The sequence below is a fragment of the Melanerpes formicivorus genome, unplaced genomic scaffold (assembly GCF_026170545.1).
Source record: "Melanerpes formicivorus ecotype bairdi unplaced genomic scaffold, bMelFor1.0.p_v2 SCAF_21, whole genome shotgun sequence".
NCBI classification, from domain to species: domain Eukaryota; kingdom Metazoa; phylum Chordata; class Aves; order Piciformes; family Picidae; genus Melanerpes; species Melanerpes formicivorus.
In genome coordinates, this window is record NW_027142373.1 from 632,264 (window position 1) to 656,743 (window position 24,480).

General features: G+C 60.7%; 2 protein-coding genes across 4 annotated transcripts in view; one reads left to right on the plus strand and one right to left on the minus strand.

The window, feature by feature from the left end:
- The window catches only part of SCMH1 (Scm polycomb group protein homolog 1), a 61,902-nt gene extending 59,355 nt beyond the window's left edge, over positions 1-2,547 (plus strand). For all 3 annotated transcript variants that reach the window (XM_068150918.1, XM_068150920.1, XM_068150919.1), the window contains one exon: positions 702-2,547. In XM_068150918.1, coding sequence (XP_068007019.1) covers positions 702-827 — 126 coding nt within the window. In that variant the 3' untranslated portion in view covers positions 828-2,547. The remainder of the gene's footprint in view (positions 1-701) is intronic.
- Positions 2,548-3,763: 1,216 nt separating this feature from the next.
- On the minus strand, positions 3,764-24,422 carry CTPS1 (CTP synthase 1). The gene is made up of 19 exons (XM_068150921.1): positions 24,340-24,422; positions 23,862-24,035; positions 23,356-23,526; positions 22,527-22,627; positions 20,684-20,800; positions 17,663-17,746; positions 17,345-17,425; positions 14,550-14,701; positions 13,169-13,301; positions 12,310-12,398; positions 11,366-11,460; positions 10,801-10,863; positions 10,013-10,056; positions 8,785-8,881; positions 8,151-8,206; positions 7,971-8,067; positions 6,982-7,126; positions 6,171-6,261; positions 3,764-5,075 (listed from the first exon to the last, which is right to left on the minus strand). The coding sequence occupies exons 2-18, from the start codon at positions 24,025-24,027 to the stop codon at positions 6,177-6,179; spliced, it is 1,776 nt and encodes a 591-aa protein (XP_068007022.1). The 5' UTR covers positions 24,028-24,035; positions 24,340-24,422; the 3' UTR covers positions 3,764-5,075; positions 6,171-6,176.
- Between the last annotated feature and the right edge of the window lie 58 nt (positions 24,423-24,480).

Below are 24,480 nucleotides of genomic sequence, written 5' to 3' on the forward strand. Positions count from 1 at the left end.
TAGAGAATCACAGAGTGGGCTGGGTTGGAAAAGCCTTCTGAGCTCATCCAGTGCACCCCCTCAGGGGAGGTGGGGAGGAAGCACCAGAGGGAGCTTCCCTGATGGGACAAGAGGTGATGGACACAAACCTGGACACAGAAGTTTCATCTTAACATGAGGAGGAACTTCTTTACTTGGAGGGTGCTGGAGGCCTGGAGCAGGCTGCCCAGAGGGGTGGTGGAGTCTCCTTCTCTGGAGACATTCAAGGCCCTCCTGGATGTGTTCTGTGTGCCCTGCCCTGGGTGACTGCTCAGGCAGGGGGTGGGACTGGATGATCTCCAGGGGTCCCTTCCAACCCCTAGTGTTCTGTGATGGGCAGGATGGAGGCAGAGGTAGTGCAGGGCAGCAGTCCCTCACTCAGGGGCACCATCTCCCCACGGCAGGAGAAATCTCCTGGCAGAGGCTGTGCCCACCCTGCAGCTGTCCTGCCAGGGCACACACAGCCCTCAAGTCAAGGCTGAAGCAGGAGTCAAGGGACCCAGCTGTGAACCCCAGGAGGCTGCCAGGGTGCTGTTGCTGCCCATGGCCCCTGGCTGTTTCTCACCCCCAGCGCACAGGGGTCCAAGCTGCCCTGGTGCTGCAGGCAGGGCAGGAGGCAGGGCGGTGGCGGTGCCCGGCCGGCAGCGTGCCGGGCAGGGCAGTCAGCGGTGTCCCTCCGGCAGGAGATCGACGGCAAGGCCCTGCTGCTGCTGCGGAGCGAGATGATGATGAAGTACATGGGGCTGAAGCTGGGCCCAGCCCTCAAGCTCACCTACCACATCGACAGACTCAAGCAAGGCAAGTTCTGAGCGGGCCCCGGAGCTCTGCTCCGCCCTGCCCGCTCGCCAGGCACGCACGCAGCCCCCGCTGCCGGCGGGGCAGGAGCCCGGCGCACGGCTGCCCCCCGGGCCTGGCACACGGCTGCCCCCCGGGCCTGGCACCGGCCTCCAGCCGTGGCTCCTGTTGGAAGCAGAGTGTCTGTCCCTGCTGCCCAGCCAGCACTGCTCTGTGGACTGCTCCTGGCCCCGCGGTGGGCAGCAGCTGTGGGCAGAGCTCCCCGTCGCTGCGGCTCCGTGCTTCGAGGCGGCCAAGGGCTCCCGTCCCCACGCAGGAGAAGGGGGCCAGGCTGGGGGCTTTGTGCTTCACTGGGCAGCCCAGCTGTGAGGGCAGCCCAGCTGTGAGGGCAGCCCAGCTGTGAGGGCACAGCACTCCCAGCTCATGCTGAGTGCCCCCAGCCCACGCTCAAACCCTGCAGCGCTGCGCCGGGCTCCCAGCAGCAGCCCCAGCTCTGTCTTCCACTGCCAGGGGAGCCTGGCCCTGGCCACTCGCCCCTGAGCTCTGCCTGCCCCCCAGCAGCCTCCCCCGGGGGTGCCAGGCTGCAGGCTTCGTGTTCCTTGCTGACTGGGGAGGCCATGCCAGGAGCAGCTGTGGAGGGCCAGGGCTGGCAGCTGGCCTGGTGTGCCCAGGGCAGGGCCGGGCCGGCGTTGGAGGCTGGTTGGGTGCTGCAGGACTCCCCTGGCCCTTCCACCTCCTCCTTGGGATTTGGTTTTTTATGGCATTGTCTTTCAAATGCTGAAAGGATTCTTTTCTACCTGTTGGACTCGCAGCTCCTGGAGCTTGGTAGCCAGAGGTGCAAAGGTCTTCCCAGGGGCCCTCCTGGCCCTCTGGTGCCCGGGCAAGGCTGGAGGGGCTGGCAGGTCAGAGGAGCCCAGAGGTGACCAGTCCCTGTGCTGCTCTTCCTGCCAGGGCTGTGCAGGGGACACCTCTTTGGCTCAGACCCTCCCATGTATTTATTGTTGATGGCACTTGAGCGCTGTCTGCAGTCCCAGGCACTTGGCCGCAGCTGCAGGAGGCCACCCAGCCCCGGGCCGTGTCCCTCGGGCAGCAGCCAGCAGGGCCAGGGCCGCCTGCGGGGCCAGGGCCACAGCTGTCCCCTGGAGAGCGCCTGCCCCGGCCCCACACCGGCTGGGGAAGGGCTGGCTGGAGAGCAGGAAGCACGGCAGGGGGCAGGGCCGTGCCCACGCATGCACCGCTCCACTCCTGCTCCCCTCTGCGGTGGCCAAAGGGCTGGGACAGGATCTCCACTGCAAGCACTTCTTGTCCTCCTGCCTTTAGCTCACCCTCTGCCCCCAGAGAACATCTCCCACCCTCACCCCTGCCAGCTCCGGGGCCCTGGCCGGCAGCAGAGCAGCTCCGTGGTGGGCACCCTCCAGGCTCTCACAGGGGGTCAGGTTTGCCCCGAAGGGGAAAAGTTGAACCACCCCCAGAGTGCCGAAGCGAGGCTGTGCTGCCCGCCCTGCTGCTGGGTGCCCTGCTGCTGGGTGCCCTGCCGCTGCCCGCCCTGCCGCTGCCCGCCCTGCTGCTGCCCAGCAGGGTTTGGGGGAGCCGGGCTCAGCCTCCTGCCTCACGGCGCCGGCCCCCCGCGTCCAGCCGCTGCTGCTCCCTGCAGGCAGCCCCGGGCGGGGCCAGCAGAGCTTTCCTCTGCACTTCTTTTACCGTCAGTCGTTTATAAATAAAAGGATAACGGAATGCCTGCCGCGGCCCTGCGTGCTCCGCTGGCAGCATCGCCCCAGGGCAGGGGCACAGGGTGGGGGGCGCCGGAGCACAGACCCAGGCCGCCGCAGCCCTGCGCCTCCAGCGCCGTTTGTGAAGGGCTGGGCTGAGAGCCACCAGCTGGAGCTGGAGCTGGTTGTTAGTGGCAGTGAGGAGAGGAATCGGCCTCTGCCCCCCCTCTGCTCAGCCCTTCTGACCCCCCCAGGCCCCTCAAGAGCTGAGCTCTGCCTGGTCCCACCCAAGGCAGCTGCTGGCTGCCCTTGGGGGATGGTTTGCCCCAGAGCAGCCAGGGCAGAGGCTCTGCAGGTCCTGGTGCTGCCCCACACCCAGCACAGGGGCTCCCAGCCCCTCCTGCTCCTGCAGAGCAGCTCCCAGCCCCTCCTGCTCCTGCAGAGCAGCTCCCAGCCCCTCCTGCTCCTGCAGAGCAGCTCCCAGCCCCTCCTGCTGCAGCAGCCTGGGTGCTCAGGGACGTGGCAGTGCTGGGGGCAGAGGCTGGCACTGGTCTTTGTTCCTGGGTGGAGCTCCTGGGGGCATTGGGGCAGGGAGCAGCCCCTGGTGGGAGGTCCTGGCCCCATCACTGCACTCCCAGCCCAGAGCTGCCCTGCCATGGTGCCCTGAGGCAGGGGAGAGGGCTGGGCAAACACCACCCACAGCCAGTCCTGGGGGGAAGCTGAGCCCTGAGACATCCCTTTCCTGCCACAGGTTGCCCAGGGAGGCTGTGGCTGCCCCCTCCCTGGAGGTGTTCCAGGCCAGGCTGGATGAGTCCTTGAGCAACCTGGGCTGGTGGGAGGTGTCCCTGCCCCTGGCAGGGGGGTGGCACTGGATGAGCTTTAAGGTCTCTTCCAACCCAACCCATTCTGTAGTTCTGTGGCAGTGCCTCTCCCCTCAGAGGCTTCCTGGCACCCCTGGGTGCCACCAGGCAAGCCCCACTCCCACCTGGGCAGGAAGAGGAGCAGCAGGAGGGAAGCAAATCCTCCCTCAGGCATGGTGCAGAGCAATTCCACTGACCCCTGCCCTGCAGAGGCTGGAGGCTCAGTGCAGGGCCCCAGGGTTGCAGGAGCTGAGGCAGACTTTGGAACTGAACTCCAGAGCCGAGAGCTGAGGCACCTCCAGCCCCTGGGGGCAGCTCTGGACCTGGGCTGGGCCCCTTCAGTTCTTTCCCTCCCCCAAGCTACAGAAGCAAGAGAGCAGCTCCTGGCCAGTGCCTCCTTTTATTACAAACCAGCACTTCCCAGCAGAGGCAGCTGCAGGGGGGGCCCAAACAAAACCCTTGCAGGGAAGAACACAAAGCTGAGCAAGGAGCCAGGTGAGGAAGAGGCCTCCCTGCTGAGAAGCAGGCAGGGTTTGCTCAGCAGCTCCACCTGGGCCCAGGATCTGCAGCAGCTGGTACAGGGGAAGAGGGCTGCAGAGCTGGAAAGGAGCAGGGAATAGTGAGAGGTGTGGGGAGGACACTGCAGCTGCTGCAAGGCATAGGGCTGGGGTCTGGCCTCAGCCAGGCTCAGAGCTGCAGCATCACCACTGTGAGCCCCTGGAGAGGTCTGCCCAGGGTCAGAGAAGTTCCTGCCCCTGGCTCCTGCTGACCAAAGGCCAACCCTGGGGCTGGGGGGTGGGGAACAAAGCAAGTGCAGAGCTGAGCCTGCAGGACAGCAAGGAGCTGAGGGCAGAGGTCCAGAGCCCTGCCTCAGGAACCAGCTCTGAGCTCCCTGGGCTGCAGGACTCGAGGCCCTCCCTGGGGAGAAGCCAAGAGCAGGCTGCAGGCAGGGAGAGAGAAGCACCAAGAGCTGTGCAGACAGAGGCAAGGCACAGGGAGGGCACCAGGGCAGCTCCCTGGGCTGCCAGCTGGCAGCTCCCAGCCAGCACCATCCCCTGCAGCCAGGGGCTGTGAGAGCTCTGCTTTAGAGCCTGCTGTTGGTGTGCCCCCAGCTGCAGCTGCACCCTGCAGCGCTCCAGGGAGCTCCAGGAAGCTTTTCCTGGGTAAATCTCATTGCTGGCAAGAGGGGGCCCAAGGGCACCAGTGCCAACCAGTCCTCAATACTGCTGAAAGAGCACAGGAGAGCAAAACCTTCCCCCTGCCCCCCAGGAGACTGCAGGCAGCTGCAGCACAGCTCAGGAGCAGAGCAAGCCTCCAGCACCTCCTGGCCTCCACACAACCTCCCCAGTGAGGGCTGTGAGAGCAGAGGCTGGAGGAGCAGCAGCCAGGCCAGGCCCTCACCCAGCTGCATTCTCCCATCAGAGCCAATCCCAGCCCCAGCCTGCTGTGCACCTCCAGGCTGGTGCCAGCTGAGGCCAGCCTGGAGGTGCTGTGCTGGGCTGAGCTGCCCTCCAGGAATGAAGTCTGCAGAGGAAATAAACCAAGGAGAGAGGAGCTGAGAAAAGAGAGGGGCAGGATCTCAGGGGGGAAATGACCAACCCCCAGGGTAGGAAAGGCCAAAGCCAAGGGTTCAGTCACACTATTGCTCTAAGAACTCCTGGGGAGCCTGAAGACTTCTCTGCAGTGGAGACATCTGGAGAGAGAGGAGGGGAGCAGGAGTCAGCTGGGACTGAAGAACCACAGCTGGACCTGCCCAGCAGGCTGCAGGCTGAGACCAGCACAGCTCAGCACCCCCAAGCCCAAAGCTACCCTGCCCAGGACAGATGTCCTCACTCCCTGGCCCCCAGGGACACATAAGTGTCTCCCCCAAGCCCTTCCACCCCCCAGGGTCTCAGGAGCTGGAGGCAGAGCCCTGCCCAGCCAAGAGCAGCTCCATGCCCTCCCCAGCCCAGCACCCACAGGGAAAGCCTCAGGGTGGTGCAGCTGAGCTGGGACAGGCAGCAGGCCAGGCAGGGGACACACCAGTGTCCCTACAGCTTCACCTGGGGACAGCCTCCAAGCCCTCAGCACAGCACCAGGACTGGCATCTGGGCACTGCCAGCGAGCCACAGGCTCAGAGCTGCCTTCAGGATGCAGACAGAAGGTTCCTGTTGCAGAGCTGGGCAAAGCTGGCACCCTGGGGGCAGCCCCAGGAGCAGGGCTGGGAAGCATCTGCAGTGTGAAGGGGAGGGTGAGGGCTGCCCACCCCCTGGCAGTCAGCACTCAGCCACCCCCCAAAGCCAGGCAGAGCAGCAGGGACAGCATCAAGGCCACCTGGTCCAGAGCTCCTCTAGCTCCAGCTCAGCCTTGGCTGCTGTGAGTGCTGGGGGCTCCTGCCCCCCTCCAGGAGTGGAGTGGCTGCAGCCCCTGGCCACATGCAGCCCACACTTGCAGCAGCTGTTCAAGCTCAGAGCTCAGGGCCTCTGGCTGGACAGAAAGCTGCTGTCCCAGGAGATGGAGGAGCTCAGGTGCTTCCAAACTGCCCCCAGAGCACCACCCCAGGGACCCCAGCCTCAGCCCCTGCTGGTGCTGCTTTGTTTGTGTATCTCAGCTGAAGCCCAGACTCCCCCAGGGGGCTTGGGGTCAGTTTGCTGAGGCAGGAGGGACTGCAGGGCCCTCAGCACAGCTGGGAGCACTTCCCACCAGTGCCACTGCTCTGCCAGCTGCTGTCAAAGGCTCAGCTGCCAGGAGGGAGCCTGGGCAAGGGCTCTGTCTGCAGGAGGAGAGGTTTGAGGTCAGTAGAAGTTACCAGGAATCAGTCATGGTTCACTGATGGAAACTTCAGCTCTGTGATCTCCAGGTCAGGGGAGCTGCTGCCACTCCTGTCACTGTAGGTGTCCCTGGGGAGTGCAGAGAGGCTCTGCCTGAGCACAAGTGGTGATGGAGCTGGGTCTGGGCAGCTTGGTGCTGAGTGCTGCTGGCTGAGCACACAGAGCCCTGAGGGGCACCACCCCCCTGGGGCTCCATCAGCTCCAGGCTTTGGGGAGTGCTCACCCATGGCTCAGGCACTGTGACTCCAATTCACTGAGCAGGGAACAGGACACCCCCCACCAGGCACCTCCCCCCCACCAGCTCCCCAGTGCCAGCTGGTGGCCTCCAAGCCCTTCAAGAGCTGTCCCAGAGTCACCAGAGACATTCCAAAGGGAAAGGAGCTCAGCAGAGCTGCACCACAGGGACAGGCAGCTGCTCAGGGCCTCCTCCAGGCACCTCCTGAAGCTCTCCAAGGACAGAGCCCCAGCAGCCCTTCACCCACAGCAGTGCAGCTGAGCTCATGCTGAGAGAGAGGTTCCTTACACCCCCTCAGGACCTCTCCTCTGCCTGTCCCCTGTGTCTCACCCTCCCCTGCACAAGGGTCCTGCTCCTGAGCCTGCAGGCTGCTCTCAGGCCCTCTCATGCCCTCCCTGTGTGGCAGCTCCACATTCCATCTGAAAATGAAGCCAGGAGGTTTCCAACACAGCAGAAAGAGGAGGTGCTGCAGACCCCCCCTGCTTCCCCCACAGTGCCAAGAAGCCTCTCTGGGTTACCCTGTAGGAAGCAGCCCTGCCCTGGTGCCAACCTACCTGGGTGAGAGCCTGCAGCCCTTCTGCAGGTAGTGAGTGAGTCTGCCTGCAGATGCCAGCAGCAGCCCAAAGTAAGGGGGAGATGGCTTGATGGGTCTGGAGAGGAACTCGGGGTGGTACTGGACCCCCACGAAGAAGGGATGCTCTAGGAGACAGGAGAGGCCATGGTCAGGGCCCTGCAGGCACTGCCTGAGCTGCAGCTGGATGCCCACAGGCTCACAGGATGCTAGGGGCTGGAAGGGACCTCTGGAGATCTTCCAGAGCACCCCCTGCCAGAGCAGGGGCAGAGACTCCAGCACAGGGCACACAGAACACATCCAGACAGGGCTGGAAAGGCTCCAGAGAGAGACTCCACAACCTCTCTGGGCAGCCTGCTCCAGGGCTCTGGGACCCTCACAGGGAAGAAGTTCCTCCTCATGCTGAGGTGGAACCTCCTGTGCTGGAGTTTCCATCCATTGTTCCTGGTCCTATCCCAGGGCACAGTGAGCAGAGGCTGTCCCCTCCCTGCTGAGCCCCAGCCCTCAGCTATTGATAGACATTGATCAGATCCCTCTCAGTCTTCTTCTCTCCAGACTAAACAGCCCCAGGGCTCTCAGCCTCTCCTCCCCAGGCAGTGCTGCAGTCCCTTCAGCATCCTTGGAGCCCTCCCTTGGACTCCCTCCAGCAGATCCCTGTCCCTCCTGAACTGGGGAGCCCAGCACTGGATGCAATGTTCCAGGTGAGGTCTCAGCAGGGCAGAGCAGAGGGGAGGAGAGGAGAAGCTCCCTGGCTCTGCTGGGCACACTCAGTGCACCCCAGGCTCCCACTGGATACCACTGGTGCTGGAGCCCTGATGCTGTCATTTCCACCCTGCCTTTGTCCCCACACACAGAGGCACAGAGGGCTCCCTGTGGGTGTGGGTCTGTGCATGGAGCCTTCCTGGGAGAGCCACAGGGGCTCCAAACACTTCCCCTGGGGACCCTCACCCACCCCAGCTGCTCAGGACTCACCTTCCAGCTCCACCACTTCCATTCTCTCTCCCTCCTCGTCCTGGCCTACAAACTTCAGACCTTGCTCTTCAAAACACTTCTTCAGCTGGGGATTGACCTAGGAGAGCAGAAGCAAGACCCCCCTGATCCCTTGTGTTTGGGTCAGACAGAAGAGCTCCCTGCCCACAGCAGCTTCCTTACCTCAAACCTGTGTCTGTGTCTCTCCTCCAGGAAGTCATGGTCCCCATACAGCTTCCCTGCAGCAGGAGCACAACCACCAGACACTTCACACAGGGCCAGCCTGCAGCAAGGCCACAGGCAGTGGCCCTCACAGTCTGACACTTCCTGAGGGGACCACAGCTTTGAGCTGGGGGTGTGCAGCCTGCAGAGGAGGAGGCTCCAGGGGGGCCTCAGAGCTGCCTACCAGCACCTGAAGGGATCCTGCAGGAAGGCTGCAGAGGGACTTTGCCTGAGGCTGTCTGAGACAGGCCAGGGGGAATGGCTTGAGGCTGAGGCACAGCAGGGTTAGACTGGAGCTGAGGAATTAGTTCTCCAGTAGCAGGGTGGTGAGACTCTGGCACAGGCTGCCCAGGGAGGCTGTGGATGTTCAGGGCCAGGCTGGATGAGGCCTTGAGCAGCTGAGAGCTGTCCCTGCCCATGGCAGGAGGTTGAAGCAGATGAGCTCTGAGGTCCCTCCCAGCCTGAGCCACTCTGTGATTTCCATTTCAGTTCCAGGACAGTCTGCAAACACCTCCCCCCCAGGGACACCCCCAGGCCCCACTTCCCAGCCCACCATCCCTCACCCCACTTCCAGAAGGGGTAAGCAAGGCCTTACTCATGACTGAGTTCTTGGTTTGGAAGAGTGTCCTCCTCTTGCCAAGCCTCATGGTGCCACCCATCTGCCCAGGATTGTGTTCTGGCATGTCAATGACCTGCAGAGAGCAGCCAGAGAGCAGGCTGAGACTGAGGGGGGAGGAACAGCCCTGGGCAGGCTCTGGAACACCAGTGAGGAGGAGAGGACAACATCCCCACAGCCCAGCTGAGCTGGGGGACACTGCCTGGACAGGGCACCCCAGGGCCCAGGGTGGGCAGCTGAGCCCTGGCAAGGGCTGGGGAGAACACACAGAAGGGCTGAAGGTGTTCAGGAAGCTGTAGCTGGTCTCAGTCAGCACCTCCAGACCCCACACCACTGCTGGGCCCCTGAACAAACTGAACAAGGACAGAGCCAGAAGCAGAAGCCCAAATCCAACTCATTTCTGCTCCAGAACCTGGGCTGGACACTTCCATGGGCAGCAGAAGCCAACCCTTCTGGTGGAGCCTGGAGGAGGCCCCCAGAGCCTGCAGGCTAAGAGAGGCTGGATCCAAAATCCCTCCATGAGTGTCCCAAGGAATTCCTGTCCCCAGGGGGGCCTCAGAGCTGCCTGCCAGCACCTGAAGGGATCCTGCAAGAAGGCTGCAGAGAGACTTTGCCTGAGGCTGTCTGGAGACAGGCCAAGGGGGAATGGTTTGAAGCTGAGGGAGAGGAGGGTTGGACTGGAGCTGAGGTAGAAGTTCTTCAGCATGAGGGTGCTGAGACTCTGGCACAGGCTGCCCAGGGAGGTGCCTGGGGGTGTTCAAGGCCAGGCTGGATGAGGCCTTGAGCAGCTGAGTCTAGCTGAGAGCTGTCCCTGGGCATGGTGAGGAGGCTGGAGCAGATGAGCTCTTGGCTCCCTTGCAGCCTGAGCCATGCTGTGAGGATTTCTGGGCTCACCATTCCATACCTGTGCAGTGGAAGCTGGGTACTGACAGCCTTCCAGCTGCCCTGTGAGCAGCCCTCACTCCTCCCCTGATGAAGGGCAACTACAGCTAAACAAACCCTGCCAGAGGCTCACTGCAAGCCCTGCAGCCTCTGGAGCAGCAGCTGCCACAGCTAACCAGGCAGAGACATTTGCTTCTCAGATGGGTAGATGAGGACAGGCAAACCTAAAAGCCACCAGACACTCATCCAAGCTCCTAACTGCACCCAAGGGTAGGTGCAGAGCAGCCTGGCTCTGGGTGGGTATCACAAACAAGCAGAAACTCACCACAGGATGAGCAGTTTTGGGGTCAAACTCTGTCGAGTTGGCATCTGCAAGGGAAGGGTCAGCAGTTGAAAGCAGCAAGGCCCTCACTCCCTGAGCTGCCTTTACAGGCCCTCTCCAGGCACTGTCGTCTCATCCCCACACTTCTGGCAGCAGCCACCTGAGCCCTGTGTGCTGAGAGCCTGCAGGGCAGGGCTGGCAGCAGCTCAGGGCTGGCAGCAGCTCAGGGCTGGCAGTGCCCTGCAGGCAGGGCTGAGCAGGGGGCAGCAGGCACTGAGCAGCTCAGTGTCCTGAACACACCCAGCCAGGGGCAGGCAGCAGAAGTGCTCCCAGAAACTCCTCTTGCTCTACCCCAGAACCAGGCTGAGGAGCTCCACTCAGCACTCTGCCAGCAGGGACCCCCTCAGGGCAAGCAGCAGAGCCCAAAGAGCACTTTGAGTCCTGGCTGAGCTGCCTGGGCAGCTGCAGTGCTGCTTGGTCTCCATTCCTGCTGGCTGGGGGGGGTGGACTTAGGGTGTCCAGCACATAGGCACAGCCCCACTGGGGGGCTTGGGCCAGGAGCTGACCCTTCCTGTCAGCACAGCCAGCTGCTGTCAGCAAGCCAGTTCTGTCACCTGCACTCACGCCTCCCTGCCCTCCATTCTCTTTCATTAGGAGGAGATTTCCTCTTCCCTCTGAATGAGCAAGGGGGGTGAGGAGCTGCACTGAGAATCCCAAGCATGGAGAGAGCCAGAGGCAGCCCTCAAGCAGGCAGAGGGGTGCCCAGAGGCCAGGAGGTGCTGTGCAGTTACCTTGCCAGCCCAGGACGCTGCGAGCGAACTCCACCACTGCCAGCTGCATGCCCAGGCACACCCCTGGGGGGACAGGAGAGCAGGGTCAGGCCAGCACAGGGAGCACTCAGCACCACCCACAGCCCTCCCACAGCACACAGCCTGCAGCAGCCAGACCCTGACATGGCTCTAGGGGTCTGTCCCCCCTGCAGCAGGCAGCTCTGAGGAGGTTTGTTCCCTCCCTGCCCCATCCCCCCCACTCCAGCCGCTCCCCATCTCCATTCACTCCCAGGCACACATCCTGCCTGCCCACAGCACCACAGCCCCCTCAGACTTCCCCTCCTCATGACAGACTCCTTGGCATCCCAGCCAGCTCCAACCCCTCCAGAGTTCAGCAGAGCTGGCAGCTGTTGCCCCCTGGGCCCTTCTCAGCCAACCACTGCCAGGAGTGGGCAGTGCAGAGCCTGGTGCCAGTTGGTGAGGCTGGGGCTCAGGGCAGGGAGGCTGGGGCTCAGGGCAGGGAGGCTGGGGCTCAGGGCAGGGAGGCTGTCACACCACCTCTTCTCCTGGGGAGAAGCTCTCTCACCTAGGAAGGGCTTCTTCTGCTTCCTTGCCCAGGAGATAGCCTGGATTTTGCCTTCTGTCCCCCGAACGCCAAAGCCGCCAGGAACCAGCACTCCACTGTGTGAGGAGGAGGAGATCTTCAGATGGGGCTCCCCGGGGGGCTCCCCACAGCCACCCACCCACCACCCCTCCTGGAAAGCCCTGGACTTGCAGGACCTCACCCCTGGGAAGGGCTCAGAAGTGCTCTGTCTCCAGCATGGAAGCCATATGGCTTCACCTGAGCCAGCACCAGCACCTGGTACCAGAACCACTCCAGGGCCTGAAGGGCTCCAGGAGAGCTGGGGAGGGACTCTGGACAAGGGCTGGGAGGGACAATGGCTTTGAGCTGGGAGAGGGGAGATTGAGACTGGAGATGAGGAAGAAATCCTTTAGAGTGAGGGTGGGGAGACACTGGCACAGGTTGCCCAGGGAGGCTGTGGCTGCCTCCTACCTGGAGGTGTTCAGGGCCAGGCTGGATGAGGCCTTGAGCAAGCTGTGCTGGTGGGAGGTGTCCCTGCCCATGGCAGGGGGTTGGCACTGGATGAGCTTTGGTGTCCCTTCCAAACCATTCTGAGAAATAGCCATGGAATTCCCACCTCTCACTTCCCCCTGCCCTCCCCACCCCTCACCTTCCCCCTGGCTCCCCCACCCCTCACCTTCCCCCTGGCTCCCCCACCCCTCACCTTCCCCCTGGCTCCCCCTGCCCTCACCTTCCCCCTGGCTCCCCCTGCCCTGCTGCTGCCTCTCACCAAGCCCTGCACTCAGTTAACAAGTCTGCATTTTCCCTCTCAGGAGGGGGCATTTGGGGCACTGTCAGAGTGTGCTGCTGCAGGGCCCATGAAGAGAGCCTGCAGTGAGGCTCTTCCTCCCAGAAGTGCCAGGAGCAGCAGCAGGCCCCCAGGAAGTGCCAGAGGCTGGGAGCCTTACTCAGCACCACAGAGCTTCTGCCAGGCCTCGTGGTAGCGGACAGGCTCCTCCTGCAGGGTGTCTGGCTCCAAGTCAGCAGAGTCAATGTACTGGGAAGAAAGCCAAGAAAGGAGGATGAGAGACTGCCACAGAGAGCACAGGGTCTCCTTCCCTCAATTAAGACATCACAGCTCCTCCTGGAGAGCTCTGCATTTGCTTCCTCCTGGATGCTTGCTTGTGGGGGGGTTTGCCTGGGCTGGCTTCCTGCTAGTCACCAAAGCTCTGGGCAGCCCCACTCAAGCCTTTCCTCTGTGCTTCAAGGGATGCAACTCCAGCCCACTGGAGAAGAGGAGGCTCCAGGGAGACCTCAGAGCTGCACTTCACTATCTGCAGGGGACCTGCAGGCAGGCTGGGGAGGGACTGCTCAGAAGGGGCTGTGGGGTAGGATGAGAGGCAATGGTTTGGAACTGGAGCAGGGCAGAGTTAGGTTGGAGCTCAGGAGTAAGTTCTGCACAGGGAGGCTGGGGAGACACTGGAACAGGCTGCCCAGGGAGGTGGTGAGGGCCTCAGCAACCTGCTCTAGGTGGAGCTGTCCCTGCTGCCTGCAGGGGGTTGGACAAGATGCCCTTGGAGGGTCCCTTCCAACCCACTGCAGTCTGTGACTCTGAGAGGATGAAAGGTTTCCTCTGAAGCTGGTTCATGCCTGACAGGAGATGTTTTGATGCTCAAAATCCAAAGGCAGTTTCCCAGCTCCCTGCCTGACTTGACTCTCCCTGCCTGTGGCTCTGTGCAGACCCCAACCCAGCTGGGCAGGGCTGTGGGCAGCAGGGGTCTGTGTGTGGATTCTTCCCTCCCCCCATGCAGACAGCTCCATTCCTACCTTGATGTCCAGTTTGTGGTTGATGGCCAGTGCAGAGTGCTCCAGTGCTTTAATGACAGAGGCATAGGAGTCTGAGAACTTGGTGTATTTGCCCACCAGGGCTATGGAGCAGCTCTCCAGCAGCCGGTCATACCTGCAGGGAGCAGACACAGGAGGGGGCCCAGCATGGGGCAAGGCTCACCCACCCCCCAGGAAGTGACAGCACAGCCCCCCTGAGAGGAGGGCCTGTTACAGGAGTCAGGACTCTAAAACACCAAAGCAAGGCTGAAAGAAAGGGAAAAAGAATTGATGAGAGAGAAAAGCAGCTGCAGAGTCCCCCCAAGGGAACTCATCTCTGCTCAGCCTGAAAAGCTTCCCTGAGTAGATCCAAAGCCTCTTCAGGAGGCTCTTAGACCCCAAGCCTGCAGGAAGCTATGAGGAGAGGATCAAAGCTCTGCAGCTGTCTGCACTGGCCAGCAGCTGCCCAGGCAGATCACCTCAGCAGCCAGCAGAGCAGGAGGGAACTCTGCAGTCCTGAGGCTGCACTGCCCACAGCTGCAGCCCCCCAGCAGCAGGGCACTCAGGCATCCATCCTGCCTGCAGCCAAGGGACCCTCCAAGGCTTAGTTCAGCCCTGCCAAGCACCTTCAACCACCTGGGCACCCAGGGCTGTGCCCACAGGCAGGGAACCCTTGCTGCCAGTGCTGGGTGGCAGGTGGTGGAGACAACCAAGGTCAGACTTGCTGTGTCCCTGGGCAGCCTGCTCTGGTTGGAGCTGTCCCTGCTGCCTGCAGGGGGGTTGCACAAGGTGCCCTTGGAGGGTCCCTTCCAGCAGAGTGCATTCTGTGAATCTAGACCTTGGTAATTCATTCCTCAGGAGGACAAAGACATTCCAGGCCTCAGAAGGGGCCTGAGTGGTGCCTGCAGAGACTCAGTTCACCATTTCCCCACAGGTAAAAATGAACCCCTCAGTGCTGGGAGTCTCAGAGCAGCTGTTGTGCTTGCCTGCAAGCACACTCCAAAGGTCCATCTGCAGGGACAGCCCTGAGGACTCCCACACAGGCTTACCAAGGGTTTACACCACCTTGCAATGGCACTGGGCTCTGTGCTATGAAGAGGGGAGGGCAGAGCTGTCCACCTTTAACGGCTCCAAACTCAAACCCAAGATAAGGAACCCAGGGATGAGACCCCACAGCATCTTCTGGGGGAGCTGGGGTGGTTCAGCCTCTCTTGGAAGAGCTTTTTTAGGTAAACATCAAGGGCAAAGCAGTAAAAGAAAACAATTCCAGCAGGTCAGAAGGGCTGAGGAAGGTGAAGCAAGGCTTGGCACCTGAGAGCCAACAACCAAGAGGAGAAGCTCAAGAGGAGCCTCAGCTCAGGCTGTGCCCAGATGTGCAGCTCACCTGTCAGCCATCTCCTTCCACTTCAGCAGCATCCTCCTGGGCTGCCTCTCAATGGGGAGGTCAAGCCTGTGCCTGAAGTAGTCAACCACTCCCTGCTCCTCTAGCAGCAGAGGCACTCGGTAGATGGAGGAGACATCATGCACACAGATGACCTGCACAGGAGAGAAGGGCAGCAGGAGAGAGCTGAGGGCCTGCCCAGGGGAGAAGGGCAGCAGGAGAGAGCTGGGGCTGTGCTCAGGCATTAGAGCTTCTGTCTGCAGCAGACAATCCTGGAGCACCTAAACAACACAGAAGCAGCTCCACAGGTTGGGAAGGTCACGCCTCTGCCATGGGGCCAGGCTGGGAGAGTTGGGGCTGTTCAGCCTGGAGAAGAGAAGGCTCCAGGGAGGCCTCAGAGCTGCATTTCAAGATCTGCAGGGGACCTGCAGGCAGGCTGGGGAGGGACTGTTCAGAAGGGCCTGTGGGGATAGGACAAGAGGCAATGGCTTGGAACTGGAGCAGGGCAGAGTTAGGTTGGAGCTCAGGAAGAAGTTCTGCACAGTGAGGCTGGGGAGACACTGGAACAGGCAGCCCAGGGAGGTGTTTGAGGCCTTACCCCTGAAGACATTCAAGATCAGAGTCAATGTGGCCTTTGGACAGCCTGATCTAGTTGGAGATGTCCCTGCTGCCTGCAGGGGGTTGGACAGGATGACCTTGGAGGGTTCCTTCCAACATGATGCAATCTGTGAGTGTGAATCCTCCAACACTGCCCAGGAATTGCTGCTCCCTGAGCTGCTTGGGCTCTAGCAGGATAACCTAGCAGTGAGAGCCAGCTGCTGCCAGCTCAGAGAACACTCTGAAGAGACCTCCTGTGATGCAGCCTTCCTGGGAATCCTGACTGGAACCAGACTTCAGGACAAGCCCAACTCCTCCTTTCCCACCACTGCCATGCCTCACCAGGGCCCCAGTCTAACAGCCAGGGAAAGCTGAGCCCTCCATACAGCAAGGGACTGTCCAGGATTGAAGGGGGCTGACAAGGGGGCTCCAGGAGAGCTGGGGAGGGACTTGTGACAAGGGCTGGGAGTGGCAGGATGAGGGACAATGGTTTTGAGCTGGGAGAGGGGAGATTGAGACTGGAGATGAGGAAGACACTGGCACAGGTTGCCCAGGGAGACTGTGGATGTCCCCTCCCTGGAGGTGTTCCAGGCCAGGCTGGATGAGGCCTTAAGCAAGCTGGGCTGGTGGGAGGTGTCCCTGCCCATGGCAGGGGGTTGGCACTGGATGAGCTTTGAGGTCCCTTCCAAGACAAACTACTCCATGAATTCATTAATCAGCTGTGAGCCAAGAGCCCTCAGGTGAGTGAGGAGCAGCAAGGTCAGCAGCTCCAGCTCCCCAGAAAGGGCTTCCTCAGAAAGGCAAAGACAGCTCTGGGCAACTGCTGCCTGTCCATCAAGAGCCAGGCTGTGCTTTAAGGCTCACAGGCACCCTGGCACAAGTATTTTTGAGCCCTCACTTCTCAAATGAAAGCAGAGTTCAGAGCAGTAAACCCCCCAGATGCCAGCTTTCCTCCTCTAGTCAAGAGCATTTCCCTCACAACCCAGCTCCAAGTGCAGAAAGAGAACTGCAAAACTCCCCTGAACATCCCAGGAGGTGACTGACAGGAGCCAGCTGCCAGGCCCCAGCCAAGAGGAGGCAGAGACTGTTCTGCTGACAGATCCACACTGTGGCCAGGTCACTCTGAATGCAAGAGTGGAAACTGCAAGGCTGTTTCACCTCCTATAGGAAAGGAAGAAGCAGCACTGGACAGAGCCTGCAGCTGGGACATGATTCTCAGACCTTCACCAAAGCTCCAGCTGGATTGGGAAGAGTTAATCTCTAGGCTACAGACTGAGTGGCTGAGGGGGCTGGGGGTGTTTAGTCTGCAGAAGAAGGGGCTGAGGAGAGACCTCACTGCTCTCTACAGCTCCCTGAAAGGAGGCTGCAGGGAGCTGGGGGTTGGGCTCTGCTCTAGTCTCAGATGATAGAAGGAGAGGAAATGGCCTGAAACTGTGCCAGGGGAAGCCAAGAGTGGAGAGGAGGGAAAATGTCTTTGCTGCAGGGGTGGTCAGGGATTGGCACAGGCTGCCCAGGGAGGTGGTGGAGTCCCCAGCCCTGGAGGTGTTCATGGAACCTGTGGCCATGGTGGGGTTGGGGTGATGATCTTGCAGAGCCTTTCCAACTAAACAATGCTGTGATTCCATGGCTATTTCTCAGGCTCCTGCTCAGACTGTGCCACGCAGAGCACTCTCAGCACAAAATGAATCCAGCCAAGATGGAAGTTTTGCCTCTCCCATCCCATTCCAGTGAAGCAGTGCTGCTCCCAGACACCACTTCAGTTTGTCTCTGCAGTGTCTCCCCATGCCATCCTGGGCAGAGCAACAGCACAGTGACAAGAGCTGCATCCAAGCACACCCATGGCAACTTCAAATCTCATTCTGGGCCACTCCTCTTTGGCCTCTGACTACTGAACAGCCTCAGCCTCCTGTGCTCACAGCAGGAATGTGGAAGGATAACTAAGGTCAAAAGCAGCTACTCAGAAAATCCCTTGGATTCCACAGGATTCTCTGGGCCTCAGCCAAGTGCCTTACAAGCAAACCTGAGTGCTGGCATGAAAAGGCCTCTCCTGGCACAGTGACATGTGTAAGGAACAGGGGGGAGACAAAGCAGCAAATGAATTATGCAGCTAACAAGAGCCAGAGCTGAACACAAAAACACTCAGCTCAGAGCTCCACTCAGCACCTGACAGCAGCCAGGGGAGTGCAGACAGCAATCCTCACCTGCTCTGGTTCCACATGACAGAACATGGAGATCTTCTCCTTTACTGAGGTATCCAGGGGAGTGGAGCACCTGCAGACAATCTGAGAGAGCAGCAGGGTCAGGGCTGGGAGGCAGAAGAGCAGCACCCAGCCAGCACACAACCAGCCCCCCCCAGAGCTGTCCCCAGGCAGGCTGGCACTGGGGGAAGCCCAGCCCTGCTGCTCTGAGCCTTCCAGCACTAGAGCTCTCCCCTCAGGCAGGGTTTAGAGCAGGCTGTTGTTGCAACAGCCCAGCAGAGCACTTCTGGATGCCAGGCCAAGGCATGCAGCAAAGCTTACCAGGTCTGGTGAGAGGCCAAGGCCCCGGAGCTCACGAACGCTGTTCTGGGTGGGCTTTGTCTTCTGCTCCCCTGTGGAGCTTGGCTGGGCAGGGAAGAGCAGGGGTTGGAGCATCAGTGGTGATGGTGATGTGTGGCAATGATTCATGAGCCTAACCAGCAACCACCCCCCAGCCACCTGGTACAAACCTTGACTCAGGCCCTGCCCAGATCCCATCAGCTCTAAACAGCCCTGCAGGCCCTTGGTTGAGGCTGAAAGCTGAACCCAAGAGGCAGAGACCAGAGCTGAGCTCCACACAGTGAGGGAAGGAGAAAGCAGGCACCCCAAGGGCTTTCTCCACTGCTCTCTCCAAATACCAACTATTTGTTAGCTGTGATGCTTTTCCCCATCAATCACCTGGCCTAAGGGCAAGGGGAAAGAAGCAGGAGAACAAAGATTGACCTGCACTCCACTCACTGTCCCACTGACCTCTGCCAAAGCCCATCTCAGGGGACACACAGCTCCTGCTCTCCAGCACTGCTGCTGTAACCATGGAGGAGTTTGGGCAGCAGTGACTCCTGCAGCAGAGATTTCAGACTGTAAGATGTCTCCCAAACCAGAGCAGAGAGCACAGCTGAGCCTGTAGCAGTATCAGTGTGGGCAGCAGGGCAAGAGGGGATTCTGCCCCTTGGCTCTGCTCTGCTGAGACCTCACCTCAACCCTGCCTCCAGTTCTGGTGTCCCCAGCAAAAGGACACAGAGCTGTGGAGTGAGTCCAGAGGAGGCCACAAAGATGATCCAAGGGCTGGAGCAGCTCTGCTGTGAGGCCAGGCAGAGGGAGCTGGGGGTGTGCAGCCTAGAGAAGACTCCAGGGGGACCTCAGAGCTGCCTGCCATTGCCTGAAGGGATCCTGCAGGAAGGCTGCAGAGGGACTTTTGCTGAGGGTGTCTGGAGACAGGCCAAGGGGGAATGGTTTGAAGCTGAGGCAGAGCAGGGTTAGACTGGAGCTGAAGAAGAAGTTCTTCAGCATGAGGGTGCTGAGACTCTGGCACAGGCTGCCCAGGGAGGCTGTGGATGCCTCCTGCCCAGGGGTGTTCTAGGCCAGGCTGGATGAGGCCATGAGCAGCTGAGCCTAGCTGAGAGGTGTCCCTGCCCATGGCAGGAGGAGGTTGGAGCAGATGAGCTCTGAGGTCCCTTCCAACCTGAGCCATTCTGTGAGCACATGGCACAAAGCTCAAAGAAACCTTCCATCACTTCTGATATGAAGTGGGCTGCACCTCACCTCCTGGGCACACCAGGACCCTTTGCTTCTCTTTGTGATTCTAATGAACTGATTCTTATCACAGCCCTGCTCCATGCTGCCTCCTCTTAGCTGAATCTCTGAACCAAGGGCAACTGCCACTCAGGCTGTTAGGGCTCAGGCAGATGTGAGGGTCTGTGAGGTCTAGAAAGGTTCTCCTTCCCCTCTGCTCTGCCCTGGCAAGACCACACCTGGAATACTGTGTCCACTTCTAGGCTCACCAGCTCAGGAGAGAGAGAGGGACCTGCTGGAGACAGTCCAATGGAGACTACAAGATGCTAAAGAGAAGGCTAAGAAGGGATCAGACCAATGACTTTCAATCTCTGAGGGGTGGGGGTCAGGATGAAGGTGCCAGGCTCTGATGGGTGGTGCCCAGTGGCAGGACAAGGCACTACAGGTACAAGATGGGACCCAGGAGGTTCCACCTCAATGTGAGGAGAAACTTCACTGTGAGGCTGCTGGAGGCCTGGAGCAGGCTGCCCAGAGAGGTTCTGGACTCTCCTTCTCTGGAGACTTTCCAGCCTCACCAGGATGTGTTCCTGTGTGATCTGTCCTGGGCACCCCTGCTCTGGCAGGGGGTTGGACTAGATGATCTCCAGAGGTCCTTTCTAACCCCAAGAACCTCTGATTCTGGCATTCAAGGACCCCCAGGAAGAGCCTGGCACATGACCTGATTAGCAAGTCCAAATGGCTGTGGAGCTGTGGCTGTACCACTGCATTTCCTGTCAGCTTTGCAGAAAGGAAGAGAAACAGAAAGCTTAAAGCCCTAGAAACCAAATTCAGCTGCCAGAGCCAGGAGACAAACCCAGAGAGAAGAACAGCAGCTAAGGATGCAGAGCTGCATCTTCAACAAGGCCAAGGGCCTGCAGCTGCATCAGGGCAATCCCCAGCACAAATCCAGGCAGGGTGAGGAGGGGCTGAGAGCAGCCTGGAGGAGAAGGCCTTGGTGACAAACTCCCCAGGAGCCAGCAATGCTCACTGGCAGCACAGGGAGGGGATTCTGCTCAGCTCAGACCTCACCTGCAGCACTGCCTGCAGTTCTGGGGCCCCCAGCACAAGAAGGACCTGGAGCTGCTGGAGAGGGTCCAGAGGAGGCCACAAAGATGATCAGAGGCTGAGAACCTCCCCTGTAGGGACAGGCTGGGAGAGCTGGGTCTGCTCAGTGTGGAGAAGGGAAGGCTCCAGGGAGACCTCAGAGCAGCCTTCCAGTACCCAAAGGGGCTCCAGGAGAGCTGGGGAGGGACTTGTGACAAGGGCTGGGAGTGCCAGGGTGAGGGACAATGGCTTTGAGCTGGGAGAGGGGAGATTGAGACTGGAGATGAGGTTGAGAGTGAGGGTGAAGAGACACTGGCACAGGTTGCCCAGGGAGGCTGTGGATATCCCCTCCCTGGAGGTGTTCAGGGCCAGGCTGGATGAGGCCTTGAGCAAGCTGGGCTGGTGGGAGGTGTCCCTGCCCATGGCAGGGGCTTGGAACTGGCTGAGCTTTGGGGTCCCTTCCAACCTAAACTCTTCTATGAATCTGCTGCAGCTCCCAGCTCTCTCTCACACATTTACACCCTCCCAGTCCCTGCTCCCTGCTGCAAACCTTTCCCAGTACACCCCCAGGCACTCCCTGCCTCCCCTGCACCAACACAGCTGTGACAGTGCCCCCAGAGAGGGCATTTCACAAAGACACACTTCCAAAGCCAGGCTTGGGCCGGGGCAGCCTCTGGCCAGCAGCAGCAGGCAGCTGTGTGTGCTCACCTGGGGCACCAGGCTGACGTGGATGTTACAGAAGTTCTCCCTTTTGGCCTTGAACTGGAACTGCCGGAAGGCTTCGATGAAGGGCATGCTCTCGATGTCACCCACTGTGCCCCCCAGCTGGAGGAGAGAAGGACATTGAGGGGTGACACCAGTGCCAAAACCTCCCCTACCTGTGTGCAGGAACCCTGCTAAAACAGACAGAGAAGCACACTACAGCACCTCCCTCCCCGGCGCTCCCCGCAGGAGCCTGCGGAGCGCCAGGCTCTGCCCCTCGTGGGCACTGCTGCCACAGCCCCCAGGCAGCCCCAGCTCTACTTCTACCTCCATGGCCTCCCCCAGAATCAAAGCAGCACCTCAAAACCCAGCTCCTCCTGCAGGCAGCACCTCTCCAGAGGATCACCTGCACCTCTGTGCTCTCTGCAGGGAGGTGGAGGTGCTACAACGATCGTTTCTCCACAGAGTATCAGTCAGGGTTGGAAGGGACCACAAGGATCATCCAGTTCCAACCCCCCTGCATGGGCAGGGACACCCCACACTAGATCAGGCTGGCATCAGGGGGCACTGAGCAGCCAAGTTTCAGCCAAGGCTCAGTGAGCACAGAGTGGTTCTGGACACTCTCAGCAGCAGAGGCCAGGCACTCCCTGGGGCCCTGCAGCATCCCACATGCTGTCAGTGCCTCCCAGGCACTCCAGGATCCAGGTTTGAGAACCCTGGGACAGCAGCTGCCATTCAAGCTGCAGGGAGAGCCCCAGCTCACCAGGATCTGGGCACTCTGACAAGCTCTGCCACAGAGTCACACATTGGGCTTGGGAGGGACCCTCAAAGGTCATCTCTGGCCAACCCACATCCCAGCAGCCAGCTCAGCAGGCTCAGGGCTTTCACCCTGCTCTGTCAGCAGGACAGCCCTGGCAGTGCACAGGAAACTGCACTGGTTTGGCACCACCAGCCTGTGCCATGCCCTGCTCTAGGTCTGTGCTTGCATTTGGTCCCTCCAAGGATCCCTTTATTGCCAAGGAGGGAATGCAACTGCATCCAGAGGGGCATCCACCCAGCCTCCCTCTACACCCCAAGGAAGAAGGCACTGTGTGAGTCACTCAGGCCTTGGTACAGAAGCTAGGAGCTAACCCTCATTCCATTGACCAATTCACATTGCACTGGAGAGCTAAGCAGCTCAAAAGTGAACTGTCCTAGAATCACAGAATGGTTGGGGCTGGGAGGGACCTTCAAAGGTCTAAGTCTGAGTCTTAGACTGGAGATTAAGGAAGAAGTGCTTTGCATTGGGGGTGGGCAGACACTAGAACAGGTTGCCCAGGGAGGCTGTGGATGTGCCCTCCCTGGAGGTGTTCAAGGGCAGGTTGGAACAAGTTCCTTACCCTGAGGGTGGTGGGACACTGGAACAGGCTGCCCAGGGAGGTGGTTGAGGCCCTGTCCCTGGAGACACTCAAGGTGAGGCTCAGCAGGGCTCTGAGCAGCCTGATCCAGTGGAGGATGTCCCTGCTGACTGCAGGGGTTGGACTGGGTGAGCTTTGGAGGCCCCTTCCAACCCAGATCATTCTGTGATTCTATGAAGCTGGGCTACTGGGAGGTGTCCCTGCCATGGGGTTGCAACTGGATGATCTTCAAGGTCCCTTCCAACCCAAACCATTCCACAAAGCTAGAAACAAGTCCCTGTGCAGCCTTGGACAGGCAGCACTCCAGAGCCCAGACAGAGTAAGTGAAGCTAAGAAGAGAGGGGGTTAACCAGGTCAGCAAGAGGTGAAGTTGAATATTACTGCACATAAACCCCAACTTTTACTCTGCAAAATCAGCACAGGGCTGAGCTCAGAACAAAAGAGCTACAAACCTCAATCACACACACTTGGGGCTCAATGCCATCTTCATCCACAGGGATCCGTGCCTGCCTCATCACCCACTCCTGGATGGCATCTGTGATGTGGGGAACCACTGGAGAAGAAACCCAGGCCAGGGTTAACAGCACAGCCCACACACACTGCTGCCTCTGACTCCTCACACAGCAGTTATGGGAAAGAACCAGGCCTGGCCTCTCCTCTGGCCCAGGCTGGGAGCTGGGTCTCCATGCACTTTTTGAAGTGATGACTCTTGGCTGTGATTTCCCAAAGAGCCTTGGCAAGACATGCAAACCCTGCCTCAACTTAAACACATGTAAGCAATGCTTCCTTTAGGCTGGGAGGCTCAGGAACAAACAGTCCTCTGCTGTAAACTCAGAGTTACTCTGTGTTAAGCTGTCCAGGAAGGTCCTTATCCAAACCAGCTGTGCAGGATGCTTCAAAAGGGAAGGGACTGAGCTGGTCCTCAAAGATCCTTTGGGCTTTCTAATGACAATTACCCAAGGCAATGACCACAGTGACCAGCAAACCAATAACCCCCCATCATCCAGGCCCAGGTGTGGCAGCCTGCTCTGCTCACACCCAGTGCTGGCTACGTGAGGCAGCTGGACCCAGGTCCAGCACGTGGTCCAAACAACTGCATGCTACTGAGCACTGGAGCTCTGAGGGGCTTCCAGGTGACCCAGCTCAGCGTGGCACACACCAGCACCCCTGCAAGTGGTGCATCTTCTGCTTCTCCTTCTACAAACCAAACAAAACCCATCACCAGGGTAGGGCACACAGACAGAGACATTCCCAAGCAGCACAAGTGAAGCCTCCCATCACCTTGGACAGTTTTGCCCAGGTAGTCTCCCTTCCTCTCCTTGTTGATGACATACTGGTAGATCTTCCCCGTGGTCAGGTTGTTGTCTTTGGTGAGTCTGATGTCAAGGAAGCGTTCGTAGTTCCCCAGGTCCAGGTCCACCTCCCCTCCATCATCCAGCACGAACACCTCCCCTGCAGCACAGAGGGCACACGCAGCTGGGTGAAGTGCCAGCACCGGGCTGGCTCTGCCTGGGGCAGCTACAGGAAAGGCCTCCTGTGACTGCCACAGCAAGCCGAGGTGTGGCTCATCCAGCTCAGAGCCTTCTACAACAGAGAGGCTGAGTGCCCCGGGGGCTGAGTGCCCGGGCGGGCGGCGGGCGCATCCCGGGCACATCGCCGCTGCCCGCCGCTGCCGCCAGGCCCTGCCCCGCCCCAGCAGGAGGCTCAGCGCCCAGCCACAGACCGCCCCGCGCAGAGCTGGCTCCCTGCAGGCACCGCCAGCCCCGGGGCCGGCCGCGGGCACTCACCGTGCTCGTACGGGGAGAAGGTGCCCGCGTCGATGTTGATGTAGGGGTCGATCTTGATGGAGGTGACATGCAGCCCGCAGGACTTGAGGATGGTGCCGATGCTGCTGGCGATGATCCCCTTGCCGATGCCCGAGATCACGCCGCCCGTCACCAGGATGTACTTCATCTGCCCCGCTGCGGACACCCACGCCGCCTCAGCCGGGGGCGCGGAGGGGCCTGCAGGAGCCCCGCGCCCCGCCATTGCCGCGGGCGGGCCCCCCGCCGCTGCCCGGCCAGCGCTGCCCTCCTCCCGCCCCGCCGTTCCCGCCTCGCCCCGACCGCTCCCCGCCGCCGCAACCTCCCGCCACAAGCTCCCGCCGCTGCCGGCCCCCCGGCGGGGCTCCGCGTGCTGCCGCCGGCTGCGGCCGCTGCCCCCCCCCGCACCCCGCACCCTCCCGCAGGGTGCCGCCAGACCCTCCCCCCCCCCCCACACACACACCGGTTCCCGCCGGGCACGGGCGGCGCGCGGCGGCTGCGTGGCGGGCTGGGCGCGCGGCGGTGCTGCCGGCTCGCGGCAAAGCGCATGAGGCTGGCGCGCGGCGACGCGCAGGCGCAGCAACGCCCCGGTGCGTGCGCGGTA